This window comes from Rana temporaria, chromosome 1 (genome assembly GCF_905171775.1).
Source record: "Rana temporaria chromosome 1, aRanTem1.1, whole genome shotgun sequence".
Lineage (NCBI taxonomy): Eukaryota > Metazoa > Chordata > Amphibia > Anura > Ranidae > Rana > Rana temporaria.
Genome location: NC_053489.1, coordinates 267,592,981 through 267,612,451, shown reverse-complemented (window position 1 = coordinate 267,612,451; position 19,471 = coordinate 267,592,981). Strand labels below are relative to the sequence as shown.

General features: G+C 41.6%; 1 protein-coding gene across 1 annotated transcript in view; it reads right to left on the bottom strand.

Moving 5' to 3' along the window:
• PTCH1 (patched 1) overlaps positions 1-18,034 on the bottom strand; it is a 140,344-nt gene extending 122,310 nt beyond the window's left edge. Inside the window, exon 1 of the mRNA XM_040355478.1 lies at positions 17,834-18,034. Coding sequence (XP_040211412.1) covers positions 17,834-17,836 — 3 coding nt within the window. The 5' untranslated portion in view covers positions 17,837-18,034. The remainder of the gene's footprint in view (positions 1-17,833) is intronic.
• Positions 18,035-19,471: the final 1,437 nt, after the last annotated feature.

Here is a 19,471-nt window from a genome sequence, read left to right as displayed (position 1 = left end):
AACACGCAGGGGGAGCGCGCAAATTGGCTGAGAGCGATCCAGAGGGGGCGGACAAAAACAAACAGCTGCCCCCTCATCCCGGATCGCTCGGACAGCCACGGGAACCGCCGCATTTAACGGGGGGGGGGGACCCCCGACCCACGTCTAGGCAGGCACGTACAGGTACGTTGATGTGCCTGTCCGTGCCATTCTGCCAACGTAAATGTACATGCGGCGGTCCTTAAAGCGGGGGTTCACCCTATCGACAGGAAAAAAAAAAAAAATTTTTCTTTTACCTTTAAATCAGGCACTGTAGCGCGAGCTACAGTATGCCTGTCCCGAATTTTTTCCCCCCATACTCACCTTGTAGTCGTCCATCGAAGATACCGGGGAATGGGCGTGCCTCTGGAGACGGAGGATGATTGACGGCCGGCTCTGGCGCGTCACGCTTCTCCGGAAATAGCCGAAATAGGCTTGGTCTTCACGACGCGTGCGCATAGCCTGTGCGCACGCGCCGTGAAGAGCCGAGACCTACTCCGGCTGTCTTCGGGGAGAGTGACGTGCCAGGGCCGGCCGTCAATCATCCTCCCTCTCCATAGGCACGCCCATTCCCCGCGGGAGCCGAAATCTACGATGGACGACTACGAGGTGAGTACGGGGTTAAAAAAATCGGGACAGGCATACTGTAGCTCGCGCTACAATGCCTGTCTCGATGGTAACATCATGTGGGTCAGGGTGAACTACCGCTTTAAGTGGTTAAAGCTGAACTCCAGCTTTTCATAGACTTTTTTTTATTTTCATACACTTTACAAACTGCGTTTGGGCCAAGTGAACTATGTCCCTCACTAACATGTGAGGCCACTGGATGTGCATTATAAACTATATGTAGCTGAGTGTTCCGAGTTCGAGCCGAGACCTTCCTGTCTTATACCCGGAACACAGTAGAGTCTATCACAGCAGCGCTCAGCCATTCAGAGAAAGTTGTATTCTAGCAATGAATACAAAGCTTCCTTTGATTGGCTGATACAGAGGTTGTGACATCATCAGCCTGCCTCTCATTGCTAGAATACAGTTCTTTCTCTGAATGACTGAGCGCCGCTGTGATAGACCACACTGTGTTCCGGGTATGAGACTGGAAGTCTCAGCTCAATCCTTGAACACAGTGTGGCATGATGTATATAGCTTCAGCTACATACAGTTTATACTGCACATCTAGCAACCTCACATGTTAGCGAGGGACATAGTTCACTAGGGCCAAACAAACTATGTAAAGTGTATGAAAAGCCGGAGTTCCGCTTTAAAGAGGACCATCACCCTATAATGAATCTCCTCTTGCCCTGCCTCCTCCCCCTCCCTCCCTTTAAATTGGATACATGGGACCAGATTCAGATAGGAGATACGACGGCGTATCTCCTGATACGCCGTTGCATCTCTAAGGCCGGCCGGTCGTATCTATGCGACTGATTCAGAGAATCAGTTACGCATAGATATCCCTAAGATCCGACAGGTGTAACTGTGTTACACCGTCGGATCTTAGGCTGCAATTCCAGGCCGGCCGCTAGGTGGCGCTTCCGTATCTTTTACGTGTCGAATATGCAAATGAGGAGTTACGCCGATTCAGAAACGAACGACCGCCCGGCGCATTTTGTTTACGTTACGTTACCTTTTTCCGGCGGAAAGTTACCCCTGCTATATGAGGGGTATGTGCAGCGTATCCTATGTTAAGTATGCCCGTCGTTCCCGTCGTTTGCGTAAGTCGTTCGCAAATACGGCCGGACGTAATTTACGTTAACGTCGAAACCAATGACGTCCTTGCGACGTCATTTGGAGCAATGCACGCTGGGAAATTTTGCGGACTGCAGTTCGTTCGGCGCGGGGACGCGCCTGATTTAAATATTACACGCCCCCTACCTGCCGAATTTGAATTCAGCCGGGGGATTTACGCTACGCCGCCGCAACTTTACAGGCAAGTGCTTTCTGAATAAAGCACTTGCCTCAAAAACTTGCGGTGGCGTAACGTAAATCAGATAGGTTACGCGGATCTAAATCCGCTAACCTATCTGAATCCGGCCCATGTTATTTAAAAAATGTATTGTGCTGCAAAGCAGAACTTCTACAAATGCCATTTAGTAGAGAATGACATCTGGACCCCCCGATCCCCTGCCAGATTCTGCGTGTGCACAAATGTGCTGCAGGGCTTTGGGTCCTGGCAGCCCTGGTGTACAGTACATCTGTGTACACACGTGTTTCCCTGTACGTTCTCTGTACAATATGCATAGCATTACACTGACAAAGCTTGCACGTTTTTTGCGCACATACAGGCAATGCCTTGCGTATGTTGAAGGGTTCTTCCAGGACATGGGCAAGAAGTACAGGGGATCAAGTTCCATTTTATATAACATGAATGTGTCCACTTCCCTTATTCAATTACCTGCAAGCAAATATCATGTTTGTTTTTTTGCATTTGATTGAGTATCCAAAATGAGAAAAGCTTTACAGTATTTGCTAAGCTAAGGAAAAAGTTAAAGCTGCTATTCACATCTTGAAACCAGGGCCACTAAACTATATAATTCCTCCCCAGACCTTTGTTAAAGTGGACTTCCAGCCAAAAATACAACTAGGTCTTAAATAAAAGACCACCTTCCCCCCCTCTTTTTGGATAGATAGATATAGTATATATTCCAGTTGTTTTTTGTAGTACAAAGGTGTACTTTCATCCTAACCCTGCTGCGGCGAGGTACGTAATTTTCCCATTTGCATCGCACCTCCTACCCCCCCCCCCCCGCTGCATTCTGGGACCTGTGTGTGTCCCAGAAGATGACGGGGACCATTCAGACAGCGTAGACTCACCCACGCATTGACGGAAACCGGCTGTAAGGCTCAGTTCACATTGGAATTGGCTGCGGATCACACAGGAATGTTGTGCATCCCCATTCTCCGGGTTCAGGGACGAATCAGGGCCAAATCCATTGGAAACAAAGAAGAATGGAGGCACATCCAGAACTAAAATCGAAAGAATTTATTGAAAGTCCATAAAATCAAGTGAACATGACAAACATCAATCCAAAAAAGGTGCTCAGTGGACGTGTTTCGCACAGACGTGAGTAAGCACACCTGTGTGAAACGCGTCCACTAATTGATGTTTGTCATGTTCGCTTGATTTTATGGAATTTCAATAAATTCTATTGATTTTATTTATGAATGTGCCTCCATTCTTCTTTGTTTCCATTGGATTTCCCTGGCTGCGAACCAGGCAGGCACCCGGATCTCTTCAGCAGCTCATCAGATCCTTACAGGTGGCTTTGAGTGGTGTGTTCCCAGCTCTTTCTCTCACCGGTGGGATGAATCCTTGCCTGAATTCGGCCCTGAAACTGAGCCAAAGACTAAGGGCTCTTTCACACGTCCGTTCAGTTTTTCAGATCAGTTTTTTTTTCATCAGTTGATCCGTTTTTCCATCAGTTTTTCCATCAGTTTTTCGTCAGTTTTTCATCAGTTTTTCATCAGTTTTTGCATCAGTTTTTCCATCCGTTTTTTCATCCGTTTTTTCTTTTTTTTTTGGGGGCTTTTTACATAGAAAAACGGATGTTAGCGGAACGGATGATAAACGGATCATCCGTTAACGTCCGTTTTTCGTTCGTTCCGTTTTTTAGACGGAAGAAAAATAGGGTTTTCTTCCGTCCAAAAAAACGGAACTGAACGCAGACGGATGCTAACGGACGTTAGCGGATGCTCATCCGCTAACGGATGCTAGCCCATAGGGAAGCATTGCGGTCCGTTAACGGACGTCCAAAAAACGGACGAACGGAACGGACGTGTGAAAGAGCCCTTACAGCGTTTCTGTGCAGTGCGCTCCACAGCTGCCCCAGAGATATGTGAACCGGCTCCATAGAGAGCCTGTCACATTCTCCTGCAATGCGAATTGGATGTGGGAAAAATCCACATCTAATTTGCATACGCGTGAACTCAGCCTGAAGCCGGAAGGCTTCACTGCCGGTTGAAACATAAGGTGCTGCGCTGATACCAACAATTGCTACTGTGAGTACAAATAGTTATAATGATACCTCGTACACAACCTTCTCAGGAGGTATCAATATATGCAAATAAAAAATTGCATGCAATGAAAAAATGTGCAAATTGGCAAATATGTGCAAATATACAATTAAATACCTAACCAATAGGATGGAACAGCGTCCCTCCTAACTCAACCTTGTGCAAGTGCATAAACCAAACCAAGGAATAGTGGCACACTAAAACATGGAAGTCCTAAATCAGTCTATGGACAATGCACACACAGACAGGTTGAATTGAACTGAAGGGATCAGTCCCAGATTAGCTTGATGGTACTATGATGTGATGCAACAAGTGATCATCCATTCATCCATCCAGATTTAGCAGCTCATGTAAAATAAAGGAAACAAAACATAGTGCAATTAGGTTAGGTATTTAATTGTATATTTGCACATATTTGCCAATTTGCAAATTTTTTCATTGCATGCAATTTTTTATTTGCATATATTGATACCTCCTGAGAAGGTTGTGTACGAGGTATCATTATAACTATTTGTACTCACAGTAGCAATTGTGGTCCGGGTCTTAAGAGGTTAAATGGTGCAGGGTTCCCCTTAATATCCGTACCAGACCTGAAGGGCCTGATATGGAATTTGGGGGGACCTCATGCTTTTTTTTTGGGGGGTTTGGCCATTTCTTTCAATGACTTTGATCTGTATTGCCGGGACCCGACAATTCATGAATACCCGCGAGTAGTTTTAAATGACTTTTTTTCCTTTAGAAATTACATTTTGTGCAGGGACAGTTCTAAACACAGGAAACATGCAGTACTTTACAGGCATACTATAGACACCCCCCCAGGTACGAAATTTAGGAATATTTCACTTTTACTGTTTCACTTTAAGCATTATTTAAATCACTGCTCCCGAAAAAAACAGCTGATTTTAAAACTTTTTTTGCATTGATACATGTCCCCTGGGGCAGGACCCAGGTCCCCAAACACTTTTTATGACAATAACTTGCATATTAACCTTTAAAATGAGCACTTTTGATTTCTCCCATAGACTTTTAAAGGGTGTTTCGTCACTTTTTGAATTTTCCACAAACACCCCAAATTGTTCGCTGTTCGCCGAGCCAATGTTCGAGTCAAACTCATGTTCGACTCGAACATAAAGCTCATCCCTAAAGGTGACATATTTCCTTCCACTGCAGATCGCTTTTTGGAAGGCAAGTGAAAACGAGCACTTACAGCAATTTGAGCACTGCTAATACATGAACATTTTTTTGTAGATAACAGTTTTCTGGTAATAATCATACAGTATAAGGCTGTTATTTTTACCCATTCAAGGAAAAGCAATACATTTGTAGAGCTTTTCAATACATGGGCTGCCAGAAAGGTGACCTCTTGTAAAAATGACCCTACGGTGACAGAGTCCTTGTAATCTACCCAACCCTAGCAGCATATACTCATGTTTCCTCTGTTCCCCCACCAGTCCTTTCAGCATCAGGAGCCGAAATTAAAGGCTAAATTCACCTTTTGAATTTAATTCATTATACAGTCAAGGAACCCCAGGAGTTTAAAAATAAAAAAAACATGCAGCTTTGAAAATACCCATACTTGTAGGTCATTTGCGAAACTCTAAAAACCTGGAGGAAAAACTCTCAATGTTAGCATTCTTCTATAATGCAATGTTTCTACATTGATTGATCGCTCCCTGCATTACAGGTTCCTTGTTTAACATCTGCATATACGCAGCACGCTTTGCTCTCCCCCTGAAGCAGCAGTGGCTGAGCTAGCGTTGGTGTGAGTCAGTCTTATATTCTTTTCATTAAAAAAGTGGATGTAAACCCGAAATGTTTTTTTTTTTTTTTATGTCATAATGTACAGTAAAATATTTCCTATCATCTGTGCCCAGTCTTGCCACACAGAGTTAATCCAGCTCTGAGCAATCCTCTTTTATTGTTCAGTGAAATAAAACGGACTTACAGAGAAAAACCTTAGTACGTTCCGCCCCTTTGCTGTGAGTGACAGGTTATTTACGTATCTCATGCACTAGCCTGGAGACAGGCATTATTTTTTAATTCCCGCCCCCACGTCTTTTCTGAAGTCATGTGGTTACTTTTCTGGATTTTGACTGCATGTTAGTGATCATAGCAGAATTTAGTGTAAGGAATGCACAGGAAAAAATGCATGCTGACAAGGGGAGTGTAGAGGAGGTCTACTGACATCACGACTCCACCCACAGAGCTCCAGACAACAGACCCACCCACAGAATCTGCAGTTTTTCAGTTCTTATAACAGACATGAGACATTTGACAGGTGAGGATACATTCAGGAGGCATCTATATGCTTATAGATCAGCACTATGGCAGTAGTTTAGAAAGGATGAGAGTGGGTTTACATCCACTTTAAGGCTACTTATACACTGGGGCGGGGTTGTGTTAGCGGTAAAGTAACGTGCAATCGGGGCACCTGAGCTGAGTCACAGCTCCCTATGTCCATTCAGACACAGTGCCCCCCGACCTGGCTCCACCCCTCTCTCCCGTGATTGGCTAGCTTACTTTGATTGACAGCAGCCAGTGGCGCTGTTGCTGTGTCTCAGCCATTTACGAGGGAGAGTCTGGACAGCTGAGACACTCGTGGACATCGCTTGACAGAGAGGGACCTACGTCGTTTCCGTAAGGCTTTTTTTCGGCGTAAAGTTACCCCTGCTATATGAGGCGTACTCAATGTTAAGTATGGACGTCGTTCCCGCGTCCAATTTTGAAAATTTTACGTTGTTTGTGTAAGCCGTTCGCGAATAGGGCTTTGCGTGGAATTATGTTCACGTCTAAAGCATTGGCATGCTGCGGGTTAATTTGGAGCATGCGCACTGGGATACCCCAACGGACGGCGCATGGGCCGTTAAAAAAAAAACGTCAATTACGTGGGGTCAAGTCAAATTAACATAAAACACGCCCACATCTTTATCATTTGAATTCGGCGCCCTTACGCCGGCAGATTTACGCTACGCCGCCGTAACTTTAGAGGCAAGTGCTTTGTGAATACAGCCTCTCAAAGTTGCGGCGGCGTAGTGTTACTACGATACGCTACGCCTGCCTAAAATTACGATCCGCTACGTGGATCTGGCCCACACTATTAAATTACCATTGTCCCTTCTAGTTCTGTAAGTGGATGATGGCATTGTAATTATTTTAATAAAACATCTAAGTACCTTTTTCCAAATCGATATATAGCTGTCACATCCCTTTGGGATACAGAGTAAAAATCGTCATAGAAATATTGTATATTTTAAATAAAATAGTTAATATTATTTGGCAATAGCATGGTGTGTGCAGATTTTTGTCAGTTACGGGGCTGTGTCACACCCCTCAAGCCTTAGCCTAATGCCGCGTACACACCATCACTTTATGTGATGAAAAAAAACAACGTTTTAAATCATGAAATAAAACGACGTTTTTTAAACTTCATTTTCAAAAACGACGTTGCCTACACACCATCGTTTTTTCAAAATGCTCTAGCAAAGTGCGGTTACGTTCAGCACTCTTTTCCATTGAAACTAGCTTCAGAACTTGCTTCTGAGCATGCGCGGGTTTAAAAACGTTGTTTTAAACGTCGTTTTGCCCACACACTATCATTTTAATTGACACAAAAAACGACGTTTTGAAAAACGACACAAAAAAGCATGCTTAAATTTTTTTTTGTCGTTTTTCACAAGACATAAAACGACGTTTTCCCCCACACACGGTCATTTTAATTGACGTTTTTCAAAACGTCATTTTTTTTCATCACAGTGATGGTGTGTACGCGGCATTAGAATAACAGGGAGGTGAAGCCTCCATCAATCAAGATGTCATATGCTGCCCCCATTGTGTTTAGCTGGTTAGTGGGCATGGAGGAGGAAGGAGGGGGTGGGCTGTCATTTACCACTGTGTATACACCCACATGGGCTGCTTAGATGTGATAGGGAGAAATTGCTCAGCATAGAAGATCACTGAAAATTGAACACATGCAGAGTTGCCATCACAACTGCAAAATCCCTAGCTGAATTAGGGACATGAACAGAAGTTGGAAATAGAGAGCAGCAGGATCAACCAGGTTTTGCAGAAAACAGAAAACAAATAGAGTCCACCTTTTGCATCTGAACTCACAGAGTCCACCTTTTGCATCTGAACTTGAAGAGTCCCCCTTTTACATCTGAACTCGCAGAGTTCCTTTTCACTGTAAGGGGAGACACTGCAGACTCTGATGTATGGGAGCACTATGGGGACTGCAACATAAGGGATGCTCTGGGAACCCTAAATTTAAGGGGGAACACTGAGAACTCTCATTTACGGAGAGGAATCTGATGTAAGGGGGAACACTGTGGCTTCTGGTGTAAAGGGGAATTCTGATGTAAGGAGTGCTCTGAGAACCCTGAATTACCTTAGTGTACTCCCTCAGAGGTGAGTGAGTAAGGAGGAAGACAGGGATGGATGGTGACTGGTAATCTCATGAGATCCATTCTCATAAACGGAACACTTTGCAGCTAAACTCCTTCTCCTCCTCCTGAACAGGGCTAGTATTTGCTGCACCCCCTGGTGCGCTCATCACATTATTCTTCTACATACCACAGCTGGATCTATTTACACCTTATGGAGGAACAGGTCACAACTATGCTACCTTCTCTCCCAAGATGTATTAATGTAAATGGAGTAATTGCTTATTGCTGAGCTCTCAGACTGAGCCCCAGAGGCAGTGATACGAGAATTGTTGATAAATAGCTTAGGAAACCTACCTAGTGTATACTGGGATTTGATGCAATAGATATCTCTTCCCTAAGATGCAAGCCTTATGTGAAGCACAAAAACCAAACCCCCCGTTTAGAAATTTCTCAAAAAGGTTGCTATGGGGTACTGTACTTAGTACATCAGCAGTGTTCAACAGTGTTCTTTTAGTACATTAAAGCCTATCTCTAATCACTTGCCCCCTGGAAGATTTACCCCCTTCATGACCAGGCCTTTATTTATTTATAAAGGGTACAAAAGGCAACCATCAAATCACATCAAATTCTGGACAGCTAACAAGTAGTCAAGATATATACCGGTAAGTGCATAAGTGCATTAGTGTGAATCAAATACTATATGAAGAGAACTAGTACCAACATACAAGCAGGAGTAGGACTACTAATCTGTGCTCAAGGTCGGTTACCTGGGTTTTTATTGGATTAAACATAAAAGACCAAAAAGAGAGAGAGAAATCAGAAGGGTGGGGAAAGAGAAGAGAGGAGGTAAGCGCAAATGGACTGCGCTACATTTAACTGACAATTGCGTTGTCATGCAACGCTCTACCCACACAAAGTTTATATATATTTTTTCATACAAATAGAGATTTCTTTGATGTTTTTTTTTTTTTGTAGTATATAAAAGAAAAAAGACTGACAATTAAAAAAAAAAAATTATAAGATTTTTCACTTTCCGTGCATTTCTGAACGGCGCCCCTCCCTAACCTCAGGCCAAAAGCGGTACTGCACACCGATTTGGCCTGAATCCTGCTCTTTTTGCTAGACAACACTCGCAGACCAAGTTAGGATTTTTAGAAATGCAGTGCTCGTATTGCGAAACGCTCGTTAACTCGCAATCCGAGGTTCCACTGTATTTCATTATCATTGCTCTAATATTATCACACAGAATTTATATAGCACCAACAATATAAAAGGAGACAGTATAGTTAGAATACAAATCAAGACAATAGGGTTAGGAGAGCCTTGCTCATTAGAGCTTACATCATATTACACAATGCTACTAAATTGATTGCAAACGATCACATTGTAAAACAAGCCATTCAGCTTAAAATAGAAATAGAAGGCAAACATTTTTTGTATAGATATAAAAAACAATGTAAATACCTTTTCCCCCTTTTTTAAAAGTGACCACAGATCCTCTTTTAGCAGCTTCATAAAAGCTGGGGGGGGGGGGGGGGGGGGGACACCATCACACTGAGATTCCCAGTGAATGGCTGTGCAATGGGGGCGTGTCAGGACAAGTCTGATCATTGGAGGAGAGCACACAAAGTTCCCAGCATAGCTAGAGAACTGACCAAGCATTGTTCTCCTGCTTAGTGTGGTCAGTTTTTAATAGGAAAGCAGCGGGACTGGCAGGAAAACTAGGGATTTCACATAAAGGAAGCAAAACAAAGAGAACAGGATACTTTCTCATACAAGTACATGGTACAGCAGACACATATCAGGAATATGAAGTATTGGGGTAACAAACACTTTAATGTGGGGGCATCTGGCTGCCAGGCTGTCTGAGGGCCTATCCATAAGCAGGAAAGCAGTGCAGTGTTGGGACTGCAGGCTTGTAGTCCAACCAGACGTATCGATTCAGCCGAACGGGGAACTAGCTGTGGTCAGAGGTAGAAAGGGGAAGCTGTCGCCATGAAGGGACCATCCATCCACCTTGTTACCAGAGACCACTGTGAGTAAGCTGAGGACAGTACCAGAGCAGACTTTGCTACACTTATATAGGATTTATAAAGCGCCAACCGTTTGCGCAGCGTTTTAAAACATAAGGGCAGACGGTACAGTTATAATACAATTTATACAGTAGGAATCAGAGGGCCCTGCTCAATACCACTTACAATCTATGATTCATAGGTGTGCGCAGCCTATTACATAAGGGCGTGCACCCCAAAGCTCAAACTCACGTGTCTTTATAAATAGATAGATAGATAGATAGATACCGGTAGATAGATAGATAGATAGATAGATAGATAGATAGATAGATAGATAGATAGATAGATAGTGTCAATAGGGCAGAGATTGGCGTCAATAGTTTATTTAAATTATTTGTTTATTTTTACAATTTTTTTTTACTATTTATTTACTTATTTTTTTATTTTTTTTACAATGTTTTTTATTTTTTTATTTTTTTTTTAGGAGCCACATTGGGGTACTTTGATGAAATATCAGGGATCCAAACAGACCCCTGATGTCTCACCTATGACACAGAGAATGGGACTGAGGACAAAGATTCCCCAGTCACTTTCTCTGCAGCAAAGCAGCAGGGGAAATCTGCGCAACACCCTGTGTGCACGCCTATGCTAAGAGTATTTGTTTTTCATTGCTCTTTGTACAACACTATTCTTAAAGCGGTTGCAAACCCGCATTAAAAAAAAAAAGTTTTTTTCCTCCTGTAAGGGAAAAGTCATAATGAGCTAATATGCATCGCATATTAGCTCATTATGAAATACTTACCTCGGCGTGTCTTCCGGGTATCGCCGCTCCAGCGCTGTGATTGGCTGGAGCGGCGATGACGTCACTCCCACGCGTGCGTGCGGGAGATTTAAAACTCGGCAAGGTCCGGCGGCTGCCGGTCCTTTCGCCGTAGATCCCCCCTGCGCATGCGCAGGGGCGCATTGCGAGGGGAATATCTCCTAAACCGTGCAGGTTTAGGAGATATTCTCCTTACCTACAGGTAAGCCTTATTATAGGCTTACCTGTAGGTAAAAGTACAAAAAGTGGGTTTACAACCACTTTAATACAGGTTTAAAATCATACTTTAAAGGGGTTGTAAAGGTTCGTTTTTTATTTTCTAAATAGGTTCCTTTAAGCTAGTGCATTGTTGGTTCACCTACCTTTTTCTACGATTTCCCTTCGAAATGTTTTTTTTCTTTGTCTGAATTTCTCACTTCCTGTTTCTCCTCAGTAAGCTTTCCACCATCATCCGAGCGGTGGTTAGTCAGCCAGAACAGCTTACTGAGGAGGAACAGGAAGTGATAAATTCAGACAAAGAAAACAAAGAAAAAAATCATTTAGAAGGGAAATTGAAGGAAAAGGTAAGTGAACCAACAATGCACTGGCTTAAAAGGAACCTAGTATTAGAGATTTGTATCACCAAGAGCTCTTTCTATGATACCCAAGCAAGATCAGTTTCTATGAATGAAGCAACGAGAAATATCTAGCAGACCTGAATGATGCAGTAAGGTTAATTCACAGCCAGGCGATGAGTGTAATAGTGTAAATTCTCTGCAGGAATGGGCTTGGCCAATGAATGTTGGATGTCGGACAGCACGGTAGAAGTACAGTCTGGGCAGGGAATGAATAAAAACCGCTGTCACTCGTCATCACACGAATGGAGAGAGCGCACATCCAAATGAGTCTGGCAAGAAACATGTTCCACTGACGATACTTGGGTCATGCGAGTCGTGATTAGTGGAGGGCATGGTCTCTTCTATGTGGTTAAGGTTCCTTTTTATTCCCCAACAAGCTAAAAACACTAGTGCCAGTGAATTCTTTCTGCTGCTTTCAGAGCTGCAACTGGAAGCTAGGACAAAACAAGTACTATCTTTATAGTTTCTCTCCCTGTGGTCCTTTTTTTTTTATATACAGGACAGATGAATTACTGTTGGGATATAATTGGCTGTGTTTCTGTAATATTCAGGGGAAAAAAAAAGGAGGAAGAGGTGTCTTTGTAATCTTGTTCTTCTACTTGGGTGGTCAGAAGCATGCCTGCCCCCAATTTGCCTCAATGAGTGTAGCATCTTCTGCCATAATGCTCTTCCTAATCAATCTGCCCCTATTTACATGTGTATTGTTAACCTTAATATGCATGTCCTAGACATGGGCTGAACACCTGGCTCTCTGTACTACAGCAAATCCCGCAGATTACTTGTATCATTTTTTTATTTCCAGATAAGCTCATAATCAAACTGTCTTTCTTTTATTAAAACATATCTTTTCTTATAGTTTTACAATACTACACACAAGAACAGCAAAAAAACAAGCTTCTAGATAAGCAACATAATAAAACACGTTTGTGGCATCATTTTCTAAAGTTGGTCGATTTACTAAAACTGGAGAGTGCAAAATCTGGTGTAGCTGTGCATGACGGCCAATCAGCTTCTAACTTCCGCTTGTTCAATTAAGCTTTGACAAAATAAACTGGAAGTTGATTGGTTTCTATGCACAGCTGCACCAGATTTCGCACTCTAAAGTTTTAGTAAATCAACCCTAATGGCCCATACACACGATCCGAATATCGTACGACGGATCGTACGATTTTTTTGGCTTAATAGTTGCAAGTAAAATGAAATAGGTTATTAAAGTCACGAAAATTCTCGTACGACCGAAAAAAATAATCGGAAGTGATGTCATGTGTTGTAATGTATTTGTATTGTATTTTCGGACGACAACTGTACTGACTAAACGAAAATCGTACGATCTGACATCGTACGAGGAAAATTTCCGTGCATGTCCGATCGAATAATATCGGATGAACTGTCGTGATCGGCTCTCGAAAGTAGTGTACACACGATCCGAAAATCGTACGATTCTTCATCGGACGATCGTTTTCGTCCAATATTCGGATCGTGTGTACGGGCCATTAGCCTAGGTTCACATTGGAGAAATTTGTCATGCGATTTAAAAGATCAAATCGCATAACAAGTCACAGCCTATTGGCGGCAATGGCACTGTTCCAATCAGTGCGACACTGATTTTGAGGCGCCGCACCGATCTAGAAAAGTCGTTTCTGCACTACTTTTGCCAATTTAAGGTGCGACTTCAATAGACATCTGTGTATGAAGCCACACAGATGTCTATGAAGTAGCACCTGAAATCGCACTGACCTTGCTACTTTGAAATCGCGCTACTTCAAGTGAAGTAGCGCGTTTTCAAAGTAGCATCAATGTAAACCAGAGCTAAGGTCTATTGATCACTTTTATTCATACCTGGGTATGGCAAAGTATGAGCGATCTTGTTGTTGCGCATACCGGCCAAACCATGAACAGGTAACACAAAAACCCCAGACTAGGGTAGATGGTGTTACTGATTTTTCAGTCCTACCCAAATGATATCCAGTTGGGCAGCCAAAAAGCAATAACGTGTACACTTTTTAAACATGTCCAGTAAATTAGATGTAAAATCATTTAGGCTGGATGGTAATGGGTTCACCTGTGCCACCTTTGAAATTTGTCCCTTACAGAAGTGTGACTTGGAGTTTTGCTCCTTTTTCACATAGGGGCATATTTTGAAATGAGTGAATGTAACATTCACCAAACATTGGGAATTAATTATTGTAATTTAAAGCCCGTAGATCAAGAAGATTCACCTGCAGCGAATGTTTTAGTGAATTTCGCATTTGCAGTTTTATAAATGTGCCCCATAATAGGGTTTCTTATGTCTCACATTTTGACCACTTTGGACCCATTTTTATGTTGGCATGTCTCTTTTTGTATGCTAGACAAGACAAAAAAGAGTCACATTTATTTATTATATATTAAAAATCCCATCTGGTAGCTGTGGGGGAGATTTACTAAAACTGGAGCACCCAGATTCTGGTGCAGCTTTGCATGAAAGCCAATCAGCTTCTAACTTCAGCTTGTTCAGTTGGCAACAAAACCTGAACCTGCGCCAGATTTTGCACCATGCAGTGTAATAATAACCCCCACTGTTACTACTTTTTTCACTTTTATTTTTGTAAGGTATGAGAATAAAATTAATAAAGCCTTTTTCCTTTTTTGTGTGCCTATTCACCTGCCCCTGCTGCTATCCCTTTTCACATCTTAGGTTAGTTTTAAGTACAGCTGTGGGTAGTAGGTCCCCATTTCTACTACAAGCTGGTCCTGGGCATGAGATGAGCATTGGATTTCTCAGGCCTTGGCAGAATCCATCAAGAAACTTGCTGGGAGATATTTTTTTGCCGAGGAAACGGGTCGTGTGTACATTTTCGAGGAAACTGTTGAGAAACTCGACGAGCCAAAAAGAGAGCAAGTTCTCTATTTCCTCGACGGGAATGGAGAAACTTGCCTTGTCGAGTTCCTCGACAGCCTAACAAGGAACTCGACGAGGAAAACGATGTGTTTCGCCCGTCGAGTTCCTCGGTCGTGTGTACGAGGCTTCACTTGATAAAGGCTAATCAGTAAGCCAATGTTATTCTTGTATTGTCAAAGTGTGGATGATCAATTCAAGCACTCAGTAGGCCAAGTAAGCTAATGATCATCATCTGCCTAGGAAACATGTACTGATAGAAGTATACAGGCTGCTCAAAGTCCAAAGACTCTCAATATGCAAAGTATTAAAGCCACAGGCAAAAAGCATTTTCAGGATCTGAACAAGACTACTTATTTCTTACATTAAAGTTTTCTTTATAGGAAATATTAATCGTTATATAGTGTATGTCAAGAATATATGAACATGTATTTGCTGTATAGAGTGTACAGATCACAATAACTACATTTCAAGCAATTTCAAGCAATCCATATACAGGAGGGTGTCGTTATGAGATGGTGCAATTGGAGTATATGCTTGCAATACAGCCAAAGGTTGGTTAGCTATTGACTTCCATTTGATTAGTGGTCATTCCTATCTAGTTACTAGGCCATCACATAACTCATGTAACTGGATGCTGTGTCCTTTTGGATCAGTAAAAAGCTGGTTGAACCTTTCCAACATACCCAATCTTTTATTCTAAAAATAAAATGTTATAATAGACACTAGATTCTGATGGATAAGTATGGGGAAGTACAGATAGTTCCTAAGATAACATCTAAAATGCAAACATTGCATACAAATGTATACTCAAATGGTTTCAACCTATAAGAATTGACATTATTTATAATGTTATTATTACATAAATGATTATATCGTATAACTTTTTATTTTTCTATATACATCAGAGTCCCAGTCTGCCAACTAATAAACTGAACTTGGACTATGTTTATGCTGCATATGGTGAAAAGGTATAGACAATGTACAGTATACTAACTTCACAACTAGCCTAACAGGTAAGCAAGTTCTCTGCCCACAGGTCTTAACATGCTCTGCTAGCCAAACATGTAAGCCAAGGCTTGAAAATGCCTACACTTTGTACCGGCTAATGTTACCTTTAGCCAAACACTGAAGCTTTATGTATATACTCTTTACTGGAAACTTTTTCGGAGCTGCTTATTTTCATAGCTTAAAGATCCCATTCAGCACTTTTTGTTCTGAAGGGTGATCCCAGACACCTGCAGTCCCTTTCCTGAGCTTTCCTACAATGACAAAGTAAATACACAGATGTGATTTGCCAGCCAACGCTGCAGGGGTGAAGGATCAGCATACAGTGACAAGCAAGCTGAAGTTCATCAGCTGAAGCTCCTGGCAGAAGACCTTCCATCAGCCTGTTTTCTGGCACTAGGTTTGGTCTGGCTTCCCCGATGCAGTTCTAGGAGACACGATCCCCTTGGATCTCACATTTATTACACATATAAGCGTGAGAAGTGAATAGGAAGTAAAACAATTCCACTTCATTGTATGTTTTTCTTTCATACGGCTAATCCGGTTTACACATCACGCCTACATAGTTCAATAGGACTTTATACACTTGGGCAGAGGCAAGAGATTATAAAAGGTATAATGTGTGTGTCTGTGTGTGGGTGAAATAAAGATGAAATCACTGAGAATGGGACATGTTCAACTGCCACTCATCTGCCTGTCACTTTGCTGTCATTGGGGACTTTGAAAGAGGATCTGATTTCAAGGTTGTGTCCCACAATACCTTGTCCTGTCCAAATACATTATCACATTCTAGACATCTGCGGTGTTACTGTAAGAGCCCTAAACCAACACTAAATAGACCTTTCAACATAACCGATTTATCACATATAGACATTGCAGTCATAAACAGAGCTCATGTAACAATACAAACATTTATGAAAATAAAAACATCTATAAAAGAGCACATGTAACAATACAAAACTGAAAGGCTTATGGTAAACATTTATGAAAATAAAAACATCTATAAAAGAGCACATGTAACAATACAAAACTGAAAGGCTTATGGTAAACATTTATGAAAATAAAAACATCTATAAAAGAGCACATGTAACAATACAAACATTTATGAAAATAAAAACTTCTATAAAAGAGCACATGTAACAATACAAAACTTAAAGGCTTATGGTAAACATTTATGAAAATAAAAACTTTTATAAAAGAGCACATGTAACAATACAAAACTAAAACGCTTATGTTATTGTAAGTATAAAAAATAAATAAAAAATAGATCTATGTGCTCTGATTACATAAAAGGAAGTTATCCTATTGCAGAATAGACAAACACAAGGCTTTTTTTTTTTTTAAGGGAAATTTTATAAAACTGGAGCAGATGTGAACAGTAACCAATCAGCTTTTAGCTTTGGCTTGTTCAGTTAAGCTTTGAAAATGAAAGACAGGAGCTGATTGGTTGCCATGCACAGCTGATCCAGATTCTGGCTGCTTCAGTTTTAGTAAATTACTTTTTAAATGAGAGATAGAGATCATGTAATATCACTTTCTATATATATATATATATATATATATATATATATATATATATATATATATATATATATATATATATATATATACACATACATACATAGATAGATATATATATATATCTATATATAAAGATATATCTATATTGATATATATGTTGTGTATACTACATGATCTCTCTCTTTTAAAGGGGAATTTATTAAAACCGATCATGCATTTTATATATATATATATATATATATATATATATATATATATATATATATATATATATATATATATATATATATATATATATATACTGTATATAGGCACGATCACGTTTTTGGCCATGCATTACGCCACTATTCCCCATTGATCCTGTATCCACACAACTTTGTCCATTCCCTGCCAACTCTCCCCTGCCCTCTCTTTGCTCCAACATCTAAGCCCAGCAGCAGTAGCAATATCATAACACAAGCTGTGCCATTTGCCAAGATCTCACATCACAGAGCCACTTTTTTTTTTCCAGTCCCAGCCTAATCTGGACTGTATCTGAGCATGCAATGCAGCATCATTTTACTTACCATCGGGCCCCTTCTCTCATGTGCTAAGCCCCGGTGAAATTTGAAGGCAAGATGATATTATTTTTTCCCTGTATCCTTAGGAAAGGGGGGGGGGGGGACCCTGGTGCTACTCCGCTCTTTGAAATCACATCAGTTCCTTGCCATCAGGAACTGAGAGTGTAATAATCCTTCTGGTTTGCAGGCATTCTGCAGAGTGCTGGAAGGTCTCACAATTACATGACTGTTTCTATTAAGCAGCTCCATCGTCTTCCATGTGGGTGGTCTGGCTCTAAATAGGCAGGACCTGTCAGGGTCACGTGACTGGTAAAGAGAAAAAAGGCAAAAGAAACACTACAATAAACTCTACAAGGGACAGCCAAGTAAACTCTTTTAACATGTTATCTGCCTTAGCTCAGGGTAAACATAGTCAATAGCCTCTAAGCGGTGTGTTCGTAGCTTCCCTTTATTCTTTTCGTTTTATTTTCAGTAGATGGGAATCGTGAGCAAACAGAAACTTTCAGCTCATGACAGAAGGCTATTAAAGTAGGGATTACAACAGGGAAATGAGTTACGAATATATATATAAAAATAAATAAATAAATTAAAAACCTTTAAGCATATACAGGCATAGTAGGGGTCTAGTCCTAATAAAAAAATCACTTTGTGAATGTCTCAACATACGTGCAAGCGTAACAAATAATTCCTGCAATGCTTGTAATAGGTGTGTAATAGTTTCCTCCAGGCGAATGTAACAACCCCTAATATTCGGTCCTAAGAGAAAAATAGCAAACATTCGACCATAAGAGTGAAAAGGCTAAGAATGTTTGACCAGCAGGGGAAACAATATGAAGCCTCGTACACACGACCGAGAAACTCGATGGGCGAAACACATCATTTTCCTCGTCGAGTTCCTTGTTAGGCTGTTGAGGAACTCGACAAGCCAATTTCTCCATTACCGTCAAGGAAATAGAGAACATGCTCTCTTTTTGGCTCGTCGAGTTTCTCGACAGTTTCCTCGACGAAAATTTACACACGATGGGTTTCCTCGGCAAAATAATATCTCCCAGCAAGTTTCTTGCTGTTTTTTGCCGAGAAACTCGGTCGTGTGTACGAGGCCTGAAAGAGACTTCTGTACTGTGTGCAGCCAATGGGGATTTATGTGCGAACAGCCGAGCGAAAGGTTGTTAAGCCGAAGTTATCTCCAACTGCTTTGTGAAGCAAAACATTTAGCAGTGGTATTATTACTACTGTTAAAAATGAGGCCCCGTACACACGTCCGAGGAACTCGACGGGCAAAACTCATCGTTTTGCTCGTCGAGTTCTGTGTGAAGCCGCCGAGGATCTCGGCGAGCCAACATTCCTCATAGAACAACGAGGAAATAGAGAACATGTTCTCTATTTGGCTCGACGAGGAACTCATCGGCTTCCTCGGCCGAAAGTGTACACACGCCGGGTTTCTCGGCAGAATTCAGCTCCGACCGAGTTTCTGGCTGAATTCTGACGAGAAACTTGGTCGTGTGTACGGGGCCTGACAGTTTCCTTCTGGTTGTTAGGGAGTCAGCACCCGCTGGCATCCAAGCAACCAGTGACTTAACTCCACCAGGCGCATTCAACTGTCAGCCTGAAATTCACGACTGACAGGGGAATGTAAACAAACAA